At 46.4% G+C, this 15,835-nt stretch overlaps 2 protein-coding genes across 9 annotated transcripts in view; one reads left to right on the plus strand and one right to left on the minus strand.

Moving 5' to 3' along the window:
* The window catches only part of LOC127002775 (putative exonuclease GOR), a 35,456-nt gene extending 34,269 nt beyond the window's left edge, over positions 1-1,187 (minus strand). For all 6 annotated transcript variants that reach the window (XM_050868911.1, XM_050868907.1, XM_050868908.1 and 3 more), the window contains exon 1: positions 1,024-1,187. The gene's annotated coding sequence lies outside the window, so the exon portion shown is untranslated. The remainder of the gene's footprint in view (positions 1-1,023) is intronic.
* Positions 1-15,835, plus strand: part of LOC127002773 (LIM and SH3 domain protein 1-like) — a 112,291-nt gene that overhangs the window by 57,624 nt on the left and 38,832 nt on the right. For all 3 annotated transcript variants that reach the window (XM_050868898.1, XM_050868899.1, XM_050868900.1), the window contains exon 2: positions 9,361-9,455. In XM_050868898.1, coding sequence (XP_050724855.1) covers positions 9,361-9,455 — 95 coding nt within the window. The remainder of the gene's footprint in view (positions 1-9,360; positions 9,456-15,835) is intronic.

Raw genomic sequence — 15,835 nt, forward strand, 5'->3', positions numbered from 1 at the left:
TCCTTCGTGTCCACTTGTGGCCAGTTTTCTAGGCAATCAAATCCGACTAAAAGAGGTTACCAAAACGAACCAACGCGTCCGCTCGCCCACAAGTTACACAATTATTTAATATAAAAAGTGACATTCATATTTATCATTTATTAAGTGCCCGGGAGAGTTGGAAGCCCCGGGTGCATTTTTAAGGTAAAAGGCAAGGCGGGTGTTTGGCGTTGGGAATATCGGGAGAATGATGTTTAGAAAAACTGCCTTGAAAATTTGCGTGTTTCGTATTTCTAAATAAATACAGTCGTGTAATTGATGTTTAAAAAAAGATTGTTCTCCCATAGTCAGCAAAGATTTCGGGTCAGGACGTTGCCCAAACAAATATAGCGTAGTTTCGCAGCGTTTGACATCAGTATGCTGGATACCACATTTTCCCGACAACGTCGCGGTGTCGTTCGCTCAAAGTTCCCCGGTGCACGGTGCCCGCACTGGGAACGCCTCATCATCGAAGTCAAGGCACTTGTGTATGTTTTTACCGCAAAATGCAGTCAATGTACGAGTCAGTGTACTAATTACCATTAGTTGCTGGCGAAAATGGCTGGTGCATCATGCTGGAAGCACCCCACTGCACCGAGACAAGTTTGCTGCCTAATTCAACTTGTCAGTGCCTGATGGGAAGACGAGGCATCAGGCTTTATCCTGTATACGTCTGTGTGGCATAACGATGGGATGCCTGGCTCTAGCACAACTTTGACAATAAGTACAAAGGGCTTCTCAGGTACTCACTGCCCACGAGACAGCTGACACATACCCGAAGCATGAAAGGCTACTCTCATTGGTGACAAACTACTACTCGGCCGCCACTCCACAACAAATAGCTTACTGAACACCAGACGGCGAAAGGCACTCAGCTCAGTACTTTGAAAATACTTTGAAAATCCTTTAAAATGGTTTGTGAGGGCGATGCATGAAGTCACTGACAGGAAGGTTTGAGGAACAGATGCAGCACACCGCGTCGGGAACACAGGCACGGCTACTCACTCGGGGACGTCAGTAAGGCCAAGGACCTCTCCTCTGCAGTGATCACCGTTTGGGAGCCGCCCGGACTGCTGTGTGCCCCGCGGCGACCCTCGCTTATATACGGGAGTCTATCAGGCAGCGTAATCTGGTTACAGACGCGTACGATATGCTTCTTGTGCCTACCAAAAACCTCATCGAATGATGCCTCCGCCGGTCACGTGGTCACAATGCGTACTTGAGTACCACTCTCGGGGCTGGGGAGGGAACGTTACCGGCGGGAATTGGTATTTCTCATCAAATTGTTTCAGATAATGTTTTGAAAAGTTAGTATTTTTTTTAAGCAGTCAGGTTTGTTACTTGACGAAATTTCTGCCAGCTTGATTCGTGTTGGCCTAGACAGGAGACTGTTTGCCATAGACCTCTGAGATCTCAAAAACATCCCTCAAGACTTGGTGCGTCAAAGGCGACAGCAGGCAGACCCCTCACCCACGACACACCGCCGCTGCGAGAGGGATCCAGTACCCTTCTGTGGTGTACTCATGGATATTTTCCGATTCCATTAAAAATTGTATAATTATTATTATTTTTTACCGCTAGGGAAGCAGCTCGAGGGGGGAAAAAAAGCTCTAGACCGTTGGTGCTTAAAGTTTTTCAGCCCCGACACCCCAAAGTTCAACTCCAAGTCAACCTGCTGCCCCCCCCCCCCCCCCCTCCAATATCAGCCTAATAATCCCAACTTTTAGCTTCTAATTTCCTGTAAAAAAGAAAAAAAACAGGACGACTATGAATAAACAGCTGAATTCTATGGACTTTTTTATTTTTACTTTCAGTAAATAAATGAATAAAGTATAATTCTTACACAAAATATTTCCAGGATACCTTTTTGGATACCCTCGAGAACTGGTTTCGATACCCCCTGGAGGTACTGAGGCACTGCTTTAAGAACACCTGCTCTAGGCGCTGCTCCGGACAAAAGGAAAAGAACGCGTCCAGAAGAGCGGCTAATTTCGAGTGGAGGCGTCTTGCTGCCCTCCTACCCAAACTATTGTTACTGCGGCCTCGTAATACTTCGTGCATCAGCCCACCACACGTCTTGAAGCTCCTGGACCGTGCTTTGTTACCTTTTTGTGAAAAAGGTGACGACGCAGCCGTGAGTCACCACCGCCACGCCGAGGACCCTTGCGTCCCTCAACGCCAGATGCACCATTCCTCCGGCTGATAGATATTGGTGATAGTGGTGGTGATGATAGCGATAAAACGCCCACCTCCACTTAAACAAGCATAAGACGTGAACAGTTTGGCGTCACTTACCAAGCACCGAAAATAATGCCTCACAATGACGACTGCCTGACCCGGACCTCACCAAGGGTCCCATTAGATAAAGTGTTCATCCGCATACTTCCATGTGTCACCCTTGCCTAATTGTGTTACGTGTACACATACAGCGAAGTCTTGCATTTGGCGAATAATTGCTGCCAGAGAAAGCTAGCCAAATGCCAGTAATGGAAACGACAGGAAAAGTCATAATCAGAACCAGAGCCCCAGAGTCAACCTTTTTTTGCCATTTGGTGGCTTCAACCTTCCGCGCGCTCCACAGCCACGCGGCGGCGGCGAAGGTGTTTCCAGAACGCCAGATTGTCCAGGCGTTGGCATCGCGGGCATTGCTCTGTCCGCCGCTCTGCCGCATCAGCCCCAACACATTTATTTGTCTCGTATGTCAGATATTTACTGCTTTTAAATTAATTTCAAATAGACCCTAGATTTGATTTTCTAATAAAGCTGTAATATTGTATTATGTTTCGTTTTTAGGGTAACGACAATGATTTTGTATAAGTACCACATCACTTGACACCGTTGTTTTCCGACGAGTGGTCACTGGCTGGCTGCGGCCTTCAGGTCACTTCCCCAAAGGCCGCCGGCCGGGATGGACGCTCCCCCTGCCGCTCGCTTTCGTGTGCTACAGTCGGGAGAAAGAAAAAGAAAACATTTGCAATGTGAAAAAGTATTTCTTAGAAGAACAATCTAATAGAAGACCTATAACTTCGCCCTCAAGAGCAATTATTCGGGCAGGCAAAAGCCACCAACTTTATCGAAGCGACAGTCCGACGAGGCTGCCCCAAGTTCAATCAAGCTTGTTGGGCACAGAGGTCACCCGCCGAGCTGTAGAAATAAATCTTCGCAGAATGTACGAAATTATGAGAGAGAGAGGGGGGGGGGAGGGATTGTTCGTTGCACCGAGGCCCTGGTCCGATAACTGGCGCCGTGGGCCTGGTGGGCACTGCCGGTGTTGAGGACGCGTGTACCACCAGCATTGTTTGATTAAGATGGTTTATTGTTATTTACACTCAGACGGACAAAAAATATATATATATATGTTCTGGGGATTGCTTTGCCTTTGGCCAATTATCTCAGTAAAATGGCCGTTTCAAAATTCTTAGGACACCAAAATAACCGCCATGACATTCTCCTAATTGAAATGTGTGTAGTATTTACAACCTCACCGAGATAGTTAGGCAGCCAGGAATGTCACATCGAAATTATATTATGCTTAGGCGTAGCTCACCGCCTCACAATATCTGTCCGTCAACTCATAAAATCCACCACATGAATAATTTGAGATAATGTATGTATTATTTTTATTTGCAAGAGTCAGTTCCGTGCTTTATTGGATTCAGTGTGTGTGTGTGTGTGTGTGTGTGTGTGTGTGTGTGTGTTTCGTTTTTCCTATTGGACCACGGCAGCAGATGAAAGATAAACAAACACAAACAAACACGGAGGTAAAACAAACAAGGAAACAAAGAGAAAAAAATAGGCCTAAAAATAATAATCAGGAGAGAGAGAGAGAGAGAGAGAGAGATCCCCCACAAACACACTTTTTCGCTTTCTTATCATCCATTGTTTACTATAATTCGTTTTTCAGACACTAGCTCTAAAAAAATTCTTATAACTGTGAAAATGATGATAGTGGGTGGGTGGACGGTGGTGATGGTGAGGGTCATGGTGGTGGTGGTGGTGGTGGTTGGGGCTGGACGCGTCATGGTGGTGGTGGTGGTGGTTGGGGCTGGACGCGTCATGGTGGTGGTGGTGGTGGTTGGGGCTGGACGCGTCATGGTGGTGGTGGTGGTGGTTGGGGCTGGACGCGTCATGGTGGTGGTGATGGTGGTTTGGGCTGGACGCGTCATGGTGGTGGTGGTGGTGGTTGGGGCTGGACGCGTCATGGTGGTGGTGGTGGTGGTTGGGGCTGGACGCGTCATGGTGGTGGTGGTGGTTGGGGCTGGACGCGTCATGGTGGTGGTGGTGGTGGTTGGGGCTGGACGCGTCATGGTGGTGGTGGTGGTGGTTGGGGCTGGACGCGTCATGGTGGTGGTGGTGGTTGGGGCTGGACGCGTCATGGTGGTGGTGGGGGTGGTGGGTGGTGGTGGAGGCCTCGTGGTGGTGTTGGTGGTTGGGGCTGGACGCGTCATGGTGGTGGTGATGGTGGTTGGGGCTGGACGCGTCATGGTGGTGGTGGTGGTGGTGGTTGGGGCTGGACGCGTCATGGTGGTGGTGGTGGTGGTTGGGGCTGGACGCGTCATGGTGGTGGTGGTGGTTGGGGCTGGACGCGTCATGGTGGTGGTGGTGGTGGTTGGGGCTGGACGCGTCATGGTGGTGGTGGTGGTGGTTGGGGCTGGACGCGTCATGGTGGTGGTGGTGGTGGTGGTGGTTGGGGCTGGACGCGTCATGGTGGTGGTGGTGGTTGGGGCTGGACGCGTCATCGGGGTGGTGTTGGTGGTGGGTGCTGGACGCGTAAGGGTGGTGGTGGTGGTGGTGGTGGTTGGGGCTGGACGCGTCATGGTGGTGGTGGTGGTGGTTGGGGCTGGACGCGTCATGGTGGTGGTGGTGGTGGTTGGGGCTGGACGCGTCATGGTGGTGGTGGTGGTGGTGGTTGGGGCTGGACGCGTCATGGTGGTGGTGGTGGTGGTTGGGGCTGGACGCGTCATGGTGGTGGTGATGGTGGTTGGTGCTGGACGAGTCATGGTTGTGGTGCTGGTGGTTGGGGCTGGACGCGTCATGGTGGTGGTGATGGTGGTTGGGGCTGGACGCGTCATGGTGGTGGTGGTGGTGGTTGGGGCTGGACGCGTCATGGTGGTGGTGGTGGTGGTTGGGGCTGGACGCGTCATGGTGGTGGTGATGGTGGTTGGGGCTGGACGCGTCATGGTGGTGGTGGTGGTGGTTGGGGCTGGACGCGTCATGGTGGTGGTGATGGTGGTTGGGGCTGGACGCGTCATGGTGGTGGTGGTGGTGGTTGGGGCTGGACGCGTCATGGTGGTGGTGGTGGTTGGGGCTGGACGCGTCATGGTGGTGGTGGTGGTTGGGGCTGGACGCGTCATGGTGGTGGTGGTGGTGGTTGGGGCTGGACGCGTCATGGTGGTGGTGGTGGTTGTGGCTGGACGCGTCATGGTGGTGGTGGTGGTGGTTGGGGCTGGACGCGTCATGGTGGTGGTGGTGATGGTGGTTGGGGCTGGACGCGTCATGGTGGTGGTGGTGGTGGTTGGGGCTGGACGCGTCATGGTGGTGGTGGTGGTGGTTGGGGCTGGACGCGTCATGGTGGTGGTGGTGGTGGTTGGGGCTGGACGCGTCATGGTGGTGGTGGTGGTGGTTGGGGCTGGACGCGTCATGGTGGTGGTGGTGGTGGTTGGGGCTGGACGCGTCATGGTGGTGGTGGTGGTGGTTGGGGCTGGACGCGTCATGGTGGTGGTGGTGGTGGTGGTTGGGGCTGGACGCGTCATGGTGGTGGTGGTGGTGGTGGTTGGGGCTGGACGCGTCATGGTGGTGGTGGTGGTGGTGGTTGGGGCTGGACGCGTCATGGTGGTGGTGGTGGTGGTGGTTGGGGCTGGACGCGTCATGGTGGTGGTGGTGGTGGTTGGGGCTGGACGCGTCATGGTGGTGGTGGTGGTTGGGGCTGGACGCGTCATGGTGGTGGTGGTGATGGTGGTTGGGGCTGGACGCGTCATGGTGGTGGTGGTGGTGGTTGGGGCTGGACGCGTCATGGTGGTGGTGGTGGTTGGGGCTGGACGCGTCATGGTGGTGGTGGTGGTGGTTGGGGCTGGACGCGTCATGGTGGTGGTGGTGGTGGTGGTGGTTGGGGCTGGACGCGTCATGGTGGTGGTGATGGTGGTTGGGGCTGGACGCGTCATGGTGGTGATGGTGGTTGGGGCTGGACGCGTCATGGTGGTGGTGATGGTGGTTGGGGCTGGACGCGTCATGGTGGTGGTGGTGGTGGTGGGGGCTGGACGCGTCAGGGTGGTGGTGGTGGTGGTGGTTGGGGCTGGACGCGTCATGGTGGTGGTGGTGGTGGTTGGGGCTGGACGCGTCATGGTGGTGGTGGTGGTGGTTGGGGCTGGACGCGTCATGGCGGTGGTGGTGGTTGGGGCTGGACGCGTCATGGTGGTGGTGGTGGTGGTTGGGGCTGGACGCGTCATGGTGGTGGTGGTGGTGGTTGGGGCTGGACGCGTCATGGCGGTGGTGGTGGTGGTTGGGGCTGGACGCGTCATGGCGGTGGTGGTGGTGGTTGGGGCTGGACTCGTCTTGGTGGTGGTGGTGGTTGGTGCTGGACTCGTCATGTTGGTGGTGGTGGTTGGGGCTGGACGCGTCATGGTGGTGGTGGTGGTTGGGGCTGGACGCGTCATGGTGGTGGTGGTGGTTGGGGCTGGACGCGTCATGGTGGTGGTGGTGGTTGGGGCTGGACGCGTCATGGTGGTGGTGGTGGTGGTTGGGGCTGGACGCGTCATGTTCCTGTTCGCTTCGGTCCAAACATCCAATCAGTCGGTCAATCAATCATGTGACTCTTGTTTATCGCCTGAGGAGTCTTGAAGGCGGAGGAGGAGGAGGATGTTTTGCGACGAGGAATCATGTTTTGGAGTAGAAAATAAGAAAGGAGGGAAATAAATAAAAAATAAGTAAAGATTAAAAGAAAAAAGAGAAAAACAACCAGTCAAGTACACATGCATCCTGCCCAAGAAAAAACTAACCAACAAACAAACACACACGACTGAGACCTGTCTGCGATCTCTCTCTCTCTCTCTCTCTCTCTCTCTCTCTCTCTCTCTCTCTCATCTTTTCTTAAATTTGGATGCGTATATGATTGAAAAAAAAATGGAGTGAAAGTTGAGCAAGTAGGAAAGAAAATACTGGAGAAAGGGAAAAAGAATGGGAAAAGAGGAATGAAGAATGAGAAAAGAGGAATAAAGAATAAGAGAAAGGGGGAATAAAGAATGAGAGAAAAAGGGAAAATGGAAAAATAATGAGGAAAAAGGATAAATAACGAGGAAAAGGGGGAAAAGGATAAATAATGGGGAAAAAAGGGGAAAAATAATGAGGAGGAAAAAGGGAAAAGGAAATAATGAGGAAAAAGGGAAAAAAATAATGAGGAAAAAGGGAAAAAGAATAGAGAATGAGGAAAAAGGGAAAAAAGGATAAATAATGAAAGTGAATAAAGAATGAGAAAATAGGGGAAGGAAGAAAAAGTGAGAAAAACAACAACAACAAGTCTCTAATATGAACCCAAAATCTATCGCATGAATTTCAGTAAAGTTTTTGACGTAGAGAAATGAAGGACGAGAGAATGGGATTATTATTATTATTATTTTTTTTTTTGGGGGGGGGGGGGCGATGAGAGAAAGTGAAAGAAAGGAAAAAATGTTGATAGTTCTCGTGACAATGTGTGTGTGTGTGTGTGTGAAGGTCGCTGTCACTCCCTTGTCACTTTGTTCTGTTTTTAATGATGCCTGTTTTGCCACCACCACCTCCATCACCACCACCTCCATCACCATCACCACCTCCACTATCATCACCACTATCACCATCACTACCACCATTACCATTACCCCATCCCTGTCACCACCACAACCACCACTATCACCACCACCATCATCACTACTATCATCACCACCACCATCATCATCACCATCATCATCACCACCATCACCACCACTACCATCACCACCACCATCACCATCACCACCACCACCATCACCACCACCATCACTACCTCCACTATCATCACCACCACTACCACCATTACCCCATCCCTGTCACCACCATAACCACCACCATCACCACCACCATCACCACCACCACCATCACCACCACTACCACCATTACCCCATCCCTGTCACCACCATAACCACCACCATCCCTACCACCACCACCACCACCATCACCACCACCACCACCATCACCACCACCACTACTCTTTGTCATTTTAGATTTCACTCCCTCTATCCTTACACACACACACACACACACACACACACACACACACACACACACATGTACGCAGGAATGCATGTGGGTTGTGCTGATTACAGGAGGATGCACCTGATAACATTGTGTGTGTGTGTGTGTGTGTGTGTTGACATGTTTATTGTTTATTTTTCATTCTTATTGTTCGTAATGTTTTCCGAGAATTCATTTTATCATATATGTATTTAGGTGTGTATGTGTGTGTGTGTGTGTGTGTGTGTGTGTTGACATGTTTGTTGTTTGTTTTTCATTCTCATTGTTCGTAATGTTTTCCGAGAATTCATTTTATCATATACGTATTTAGGTATGTGTATGTATGTATGTATATATGTTTGCAGTTGATCACCTACCTTACTGTTCCCTATTACTCACTCACCTGCGAAGAACAACTAAGAAAAGTTCATAAGTAAATAAATCAACAAAAACTCAAGAAAACAGCAATAGCAAATTACACATTCAAAGCCAAACCTCACCTAACCAAACCAAACTTAACCTAGCCTTGCCAAACATAATCTAACCAAACCTAACTTAACCTAACTTAGCCTAACAAAACAGAATCTAACCAAACATACTCTTAACCAAACCTAACCTAACCTCACCTAGCTTAACCTGACTTAGCCTAACCAAACCTAGCTTAACCAAACCTAACCTAACCTCACCTAACTTAACCTGACTTAGCCTAACCTAACCTATCTAGCCAAACCAAACCTACCTTAACCTAACTTAGCCTAACCACACCTCACCTAACCTAATCTTTAAGACCCATTATCAACACGTTTCTTTCGTCTCCAAACCAAACCTAACCTTACTTTTTAAATCAATATCAACATGTATATTTCGTCACCTAACCAAACCTAACCTAATCTTTAAGACCCATTACCATGTTTCTTTCGTCTCCAAACCTAACCTTACCTTACTTTTTAAATCAATACCAACATGTATATTTCGTCTCCTAACCAAACCTAACCTAATCTTTAAGACCCATTACCAACACGTATATTTCGTCTCCTAACCAAACCTAACCTAACCCTTTAAGACCCATTACCAACACGTTTCTTTTCCCTCCGTCCCCAGATCTGGCACAAGGGCTGCTTCAAGTGCCAGGAGTGTGCCATGACGCTCAGCATGAAGACCTACAAGGGATTCAACAAGCTCCCATACTGCGAAGCGTAAGTACTGGTGTTGCGTTAGTTGGGGGGTCAGCGGGGGCGGCAGTACAGTTATTTCGTTAGTTATTCACTTGGTTAGTCTCTCACCTGGTTAGATAGTCAGTCAGTCAGTCAGTTATTTAGTTAGTAGTTTGGTTGTTTAGTTAATCAGTTAGTCAGTCAGTCAGATAGTTGTTTGGTTGTTTAGTTAGTCAGTTAGTCAGTCAGTCAGATAGTTGTTTAGTTAGTCAGTCAGTCAGTCAGTTAGTCAGATGATTGATTATTTGATCGGTCAGTTAGCTTGTTATTCAGTTAGTTGGTTAATAAGTCAATTAGTTAGTCAGTTAGTTGAGAGAGAGAGAGAGAGAGAGAGAGGGGGGGGGGGGATAATCAATCTAATACGAAGCAAAAAGGCTGATGTCATATGTTTGTGTGGTTTCTGTTATCAGTGTTACCAGAAAAAAAAATGATTATTGTCTTATGTCGGATCGTGGGGGAAGGAGGAAAGGGTTAGAAAATATATGTAAAGATTCAGAAGACTAGAAAGATTTAAGTAAGCCTGAATTGTACACTTTTTAGGAATTCAAGCTCTTTATTTTTATTACTATCATTATCAGTAGTAGCAGTGTTGGTAATAGTAGTAGTAGTAGTAGTAATAGCAAGGTTGAAAAAAAATATATATAAAAATGAATTACGAGGGAGGAAAGTTTTACTGGGTTTATATAGGAGGAGTAGTAGTAGTAGTAGTGGTAGTAGTAGTAGTAGTAGTAGTAGTAGTAGTAGTAGTAGTAGAAGTAGGAGCAAGGTTGAAAAAAAAATCAGCTATATAAAAATAACGTCGAGGTAGAAAAGTGTTACTGTGTTTTTATATATTTTGTTGCTGTTGTCGTTATTCATATTGAGGTACAAATCAGTTAAAATAGGCAATGAAAAAGTACTGGAGGGCAAAAGAAAAGGCTTAAAGTGTCATCTGTAAAAAACGGACGCGTATTAAACCAGTTGCTGCAGGTTGCCCCGTGTGTTACTCGTACCGTACAGGAAGTGGACGGGTGAGGCAGACTTGGCTGAGGGCTGTATATTGACACCATCGCTTCTCACATCAACTATTTCTAAAGGTCAAAGAGGGGATCAATCGGGTCTTCACGAGTGTTTTTTAAGGTTCATGGCACAGAAGAAGGGTCAAACTACCATCAGGGTCATAAAACTACCCCTGGAAAGGCCTACAGCACCTACGAAAGCCATGTCAAATATGTGAACTTGGGCGACGAAATGCTTTAAAATACAACCCTTAGTAAAACTCCTCAGCCAGTACTCAGCGTCTCGGTCTGAAATTAGAATATCAATGATGTGTGTGAAGAACTTGTTACGCAGTATGATCTAAAACTACATCGCTGTATTTAATTTTTTTTCACAACAAAGGAGACGGCTCAAGGGCAACAACAACAACAACAACAAAAAGCCCGCTACTCGCCGCTCACAGAATAGACAAAAGTTGAGTTGCCAAAAGAGAGGTCAATTTCGGGTGGTGTCTTGATATGTCAAATAAAAACTCAAAGGCAATCTCAAGCTGTTTATTTATTTGTGTGTTGAAGGGGCTAATAGTAATAATAATAGTAGTAGTAGTCGTAGTAATAGTAGATTAGTAATAGTAATGGTAGTAGATGTGTACTTCATAATTAATCAGATACTTTTGCGAATAGAGGAAAAGGAAAAGGAAGGAAAAGAAAGAAAACTAGAGGATAGGAAAGGTTACAGTTGGAAGAGTTAAGGAACCAAAAGGAACTAAAACAAAATAGAGGAAACAAAATGAAAGAAAAGTATAAGGAAATGAAACAAAAGAAATATATGAATGAATGCAAAAATGAAAGGAAGTGAAAAAGGGCCATAAAACTCGTAGGAGAGAGAGAGAGAGAGAGAGATAAGGCCTCATCAGAGTGGAGTCTTGTGTGGTTATCAGTACACACGCACGCACGCACGCACTAATTGTTTACCTCCACTCAAAAACCCTCCTCCTCCTCCTCCTCCTCTTTTAATAACTTGCCCATCTCTTCTTCCTCTTCCTCCTCTTCCTTCTCCTCCTCTTCTTTTTCAATCACTCTTGCAGGTCTCTTCTTCCTCTTCCTCCTCTTCCTGCTCCCTCCTCCTCCTCCTATTCCTATTCCTATTCCGTTTCCTCCTCTTCCTTTTCGTCTTCTTCCTCCTCCTCCTCCTCCTCTTCTTCTTTTAATAACTTGCCCATCTCTTCCTCCTCCTCTTCTTTTTCAATAACTCATTGCCCGTCTCTTCTTCCTCTTCCTTCTCCCTCTTCCTCTTCCTTCTCTTCCTTGTCCTCTTTTCCTCCTATTCCTCTTCCGTTTCCTCCTCTTCCTTTTCGTCTTCCTCCTCCTCCTCCTCTTCCTCTTCCATATTTATCCAGTGCTATTTTTCTTTATTTTCTTTCCTTTTCCTTTACTGTGTGTGTGTGTGTGTGTGTGTGTGTGTGTGTGTGTGTGTGTGTGTATAATAGATAGAAGATTATGTTCATCGATAGATACAGAACTCTCTCTCTCTCTCTCTCTCTCTCTCTCTCTCTCTCTCTCTCTCTCTCTCTCTCTCTCTCTCTCTCTCTCTCTCTCAATCAGCGTTTCTATTAAAATAAGAAGAAAAGTTGAGTTTCTCCACAATAGGAAGAGGAGGAGGAGGAGGAAGAAGAAGAGGAGGAGGAGGAGGAGAGAAAGTTTAAGAGAAAATTTTGCGGTTGTCTTCATCTTATGTTTATTGTCTTTCTTTTGTCTTGAATTTGTTTGTTTGTTTGTTTCCTCTCCGTCTTACGAGTATATGTTCCTCCTCTTCGTCTTCTTCCTCTTCCTCTCTTTCCTCTTCCTCCCCTCCTTCCGCCTCATTGTTCTCCTCTTCGTCTTCTTCCTCTTCCTCTCTTTCCTCTTCCTCCCCTCCTTCCGCCTCATTGTTCTCCTCTTCGTCTTCTTCCTCTTCCTCTCTTTCCTCTTCCTCCTCCTTGTTCTCCTCCTCCTCCTTCGTCTTCTTCCTCTTCCTCTTCCTCCCCTCCTTCCTCCTCTTTTTCCTCTCCTTCCTCCTCCTTTTTCTCCTTTTCCTCTCATTCCTTCTCCTCCCCTTCCTCTTCTTCCTCCTCCTCCTCCTCCTCCTCCTCCCCGCAAAGTAGATATTTGATTAGTTAGTTTCATTATGAGCAAGTGGACAGGAATGTGTGTGTGTGTGTGTGTGTGTACATATTTGGTTTACTGTGCAATATCCCCCGGCCTCCTCCTCCTCCTCCTCCTCATCCTCCTCCTCCTCTTCATCCTCCTCCTCCTCATCCTCCTCATCCTCCTCCTCCTCCTCCCCCTCCTCCGCTTAAGTGCAATAATATGATAAATTAAGAAACCGTTGCAAGTCTATTAGGTTAATTCTCTCTCTCTCTCTCTCTCTCTCTCTCTCTCTCTCTCTCTCTCTCTCTCTCTCTCTCTCTCTCTCTCTCTCTCTCTCTCTCTCTCTCTCTCATGTGACTCACCTGTCCCTGACCTTAAAATCAGTAGGCAGGTGTGTGTGTGTGTGTGTGTGTGTGTGTGTGTGTGTGTGTGCGCGCTTATACGTTTACCAAATTTAAGTTTACCCAAAATAACTTACAGGTGGAGTTTTAATGAGAGAGAGAGAGAGAGAGAGACTATTAACCTCTGGGGCGAACGGAAGGGACGTAACAATGCTCTCTCTCTCTCTCTCTCTCTCTCTCTCTCTCTCTCTCTCTCTCTCTCTAACATTAACATATTTCTCCTTTGCTCTTGTTAATCTATTTTTTCATATCATATTTCATGTTACCATCACTGTCTATTTCTCTTTCTCTTTTGTCAGTTATTTTGTTTGTATTTATTTCTGTTATATTCCTGGTAACTTTTTCTCATTTTGTTTTTTTATTTCTATTTCGGTTTTGTTACTTTCTTTGTATTTTATTTTATTTGGTCATTGTTACCTTTATTTTGTGCTTAATTATTTTTTTCTGATCTTTGAATTTGTTTTTTCTCGATTTAGTTTTTTTGTTATTTTGTTTAATTCTTTCCATATCTTTTTTTTCTTAACTTTTTTTTTTCAACTGCCTTTACACTTCTTTGCATTGTTATTTTCTGTTAACCGTATCTGCATTGCTTCTTATTATGTTCTTTTTACTTATTTATTTATTTATTTATTTATTCACTTATTTTTTTGTAAACTGTCTGTGGGTTTGTTTTCCTTTATATTACTCAGTGGCTTGATTTTCACTCGGCCACTCACACCGCACAAGAGAGCCACTTTCACACTTCGCCTTGATGGGTTAGTCAGCCTCCAAACCAATACCAAAGACTACGAAAAATCCTTAAAATCCTTGTGTGGTGTTTGGTGTTCACATGTGAGTTCAGAAATTCGAGGAAACTTAACGGGAAATCTCTTAGGGTCGTATTTTAAGACATTTCGCCGCCCAAGAACACATATTTGACAAGGTTTTCGTAGGAGTTGTGGGCATTTCCAAGAGTAGCTGTATGACCCTGGTGGTAGTTTGACCCTTCTTCTGTACCGTGAACCTGAAGAAACACTCATTAGAATCCGACTGACCCCCCAAGAACACATATTTGACAAGGCTTTCGTAGGAGTTGTGGGCATTTCCAAGAGTAGCTGTATGACCCTGGTGGTAGTTTGACCCTTCTTCTGTACCGTGAACCTAAAGAAACATATTTGACAAGGTTTTCGTGTGAGTTGTGGGCATTTCCAAGAGTAGCTGTATGACCCTGGTGGTAGTTTGACCCTTCTTCTGTAACATGAACCTGAAGGGACACTCATTAGAACGCGACTGACCCCCTCTTTGACCTTTAGAAATAGCTGATGTGAGGAGCGAGTGTCTAACAATACCAACCTTAGTGTGTATCTGGTCTTGCATCGAGAACCTAACAATTATGGAGTGTATGAGATTGGAGAGTTTGGTTCGGGCGATTAAAATGCCACCGTGTTGGACTGTGAAATCGCCTCTGAGACAACACCGAGGGCCAGAGCAACAGACGTGAGGCAGCCCAGAGAAAGTTTACCACATTCTTAAACATTCGACGACAAGCAACGAGGGAAAACGAAGATGAAGGAAGAAAAATATATGAAGGTTTTGATATATTACTTCTCTAAAGCCTTCCTTTCTTCCTTCCTTTCCTCCCTTCTCTCAGACATTTCAACGAGGGGAAACAAAGATGAAGGAAGAAAATAATGAAGGTTTTGATATATTACTTCCTCCAACCTTCCTTCTTTCCTTCCTCCTCCTTCCTTCCTTCCCTCCTTCCTTCCCTCCTTTCCCCCCTTCTCTTAGACATTTCGACGCCAAGCAACGAGGGAAAACAAAGATGAAGGAAGGAAAATAATGAAGGTTTTGATACATTTTTTCTCCAGCTTTCCTTCCTTCCTTTCCTCCCTTCTCTCTCCCTTCTCTCTCCTTCCTTGCCTTCTTCCTCACAATCTTTCCTCTTCCCTCCAGCCTTCCTTCCTTCCATTCCTCCCTTCTTTCTTCCTTCTCTCTCTTTCCTTGCCTTCTCACAATCTTTCCTCCTCCTCCTCCTCCTCCTCCTCCTCCTCAGCAATGCAGCAATTTAACGAGAACGACAGAAAAAGAGGATAAAAAGATTAAAAAAAAACATGATCCTGAAGGCGGTGTAGGATCTCATGTGACGTAGGATTCAAATGAAGATCAGTGACCGGAAGGACATTCAGATTCTCCTTTTGTGTAATTTTTTCCTCTTTCCTTTAGTTTAGAGATATGTCCCCTCTCTCTCTCTCTCTCTCTCTCTCTCTCTCTCTCTCTCTCTCTCTCCTCAGTATCGTTAGCTGTTTATCGGTTTCCTGTCTTTTTTTTTCTGTTTGTAATTTTATTTTCTCTATTTTGCCCTTTCTTACATTCCTATTTTATCTGTTTGTCCATCTTTTGCTGTTTATCGTCATACCCTTCCAATAAATCCTGTACTATCCTGCGTCCGGCTTCAATTAAATTCTGGCCTTTTTCTTGTTCATATTTTCATCCTCTCGCTGCTTGTTTGTGTGTGTGTGTTAAACTTTCTGATGTCCTTCCGTTTTTAGCTTCCCTCGTCAAATCCTTGCTCTAAATCACGCATCTTTTCTCCTGTTTTAATTCAGTTTCAGTCTACCTCTCCCTATGCTGTTTTCTCTTCTGTCAAACTTCCTGCTGTCTGTTCGTTTTAGTGTTTGTCGTCACATATTTACTTGTTTTGAATCCCGTATCTTTTGTCCTGTTTCAATTCAGTCTGTCTACCTCTCCTGCTGTTTTCTCTTCTGTCAAACGTACTAATGACCTTCCGATTTAGCTTTTCTCGTCATATACTTGTTCTAAATACCGTATCTTTTGTCCTGTTTCAATTCATTCAGTCTACCTCTCCTGCTGT

Source organism: Eriocheir sinensis, chromosome 24 (assembly GCF_024679095.1).
Source record: "Eriocheir sinensis breed Jianghai 21 chromosome 24, ASM2467909v1, whole genome shotgun sequence".
Lineage (NCBI taxonomy): Eukaryota > Metazoa > Arthropoda > Malacostraca > Decapoda > Varunidae > Eriocheir > Eriocheir sinensis.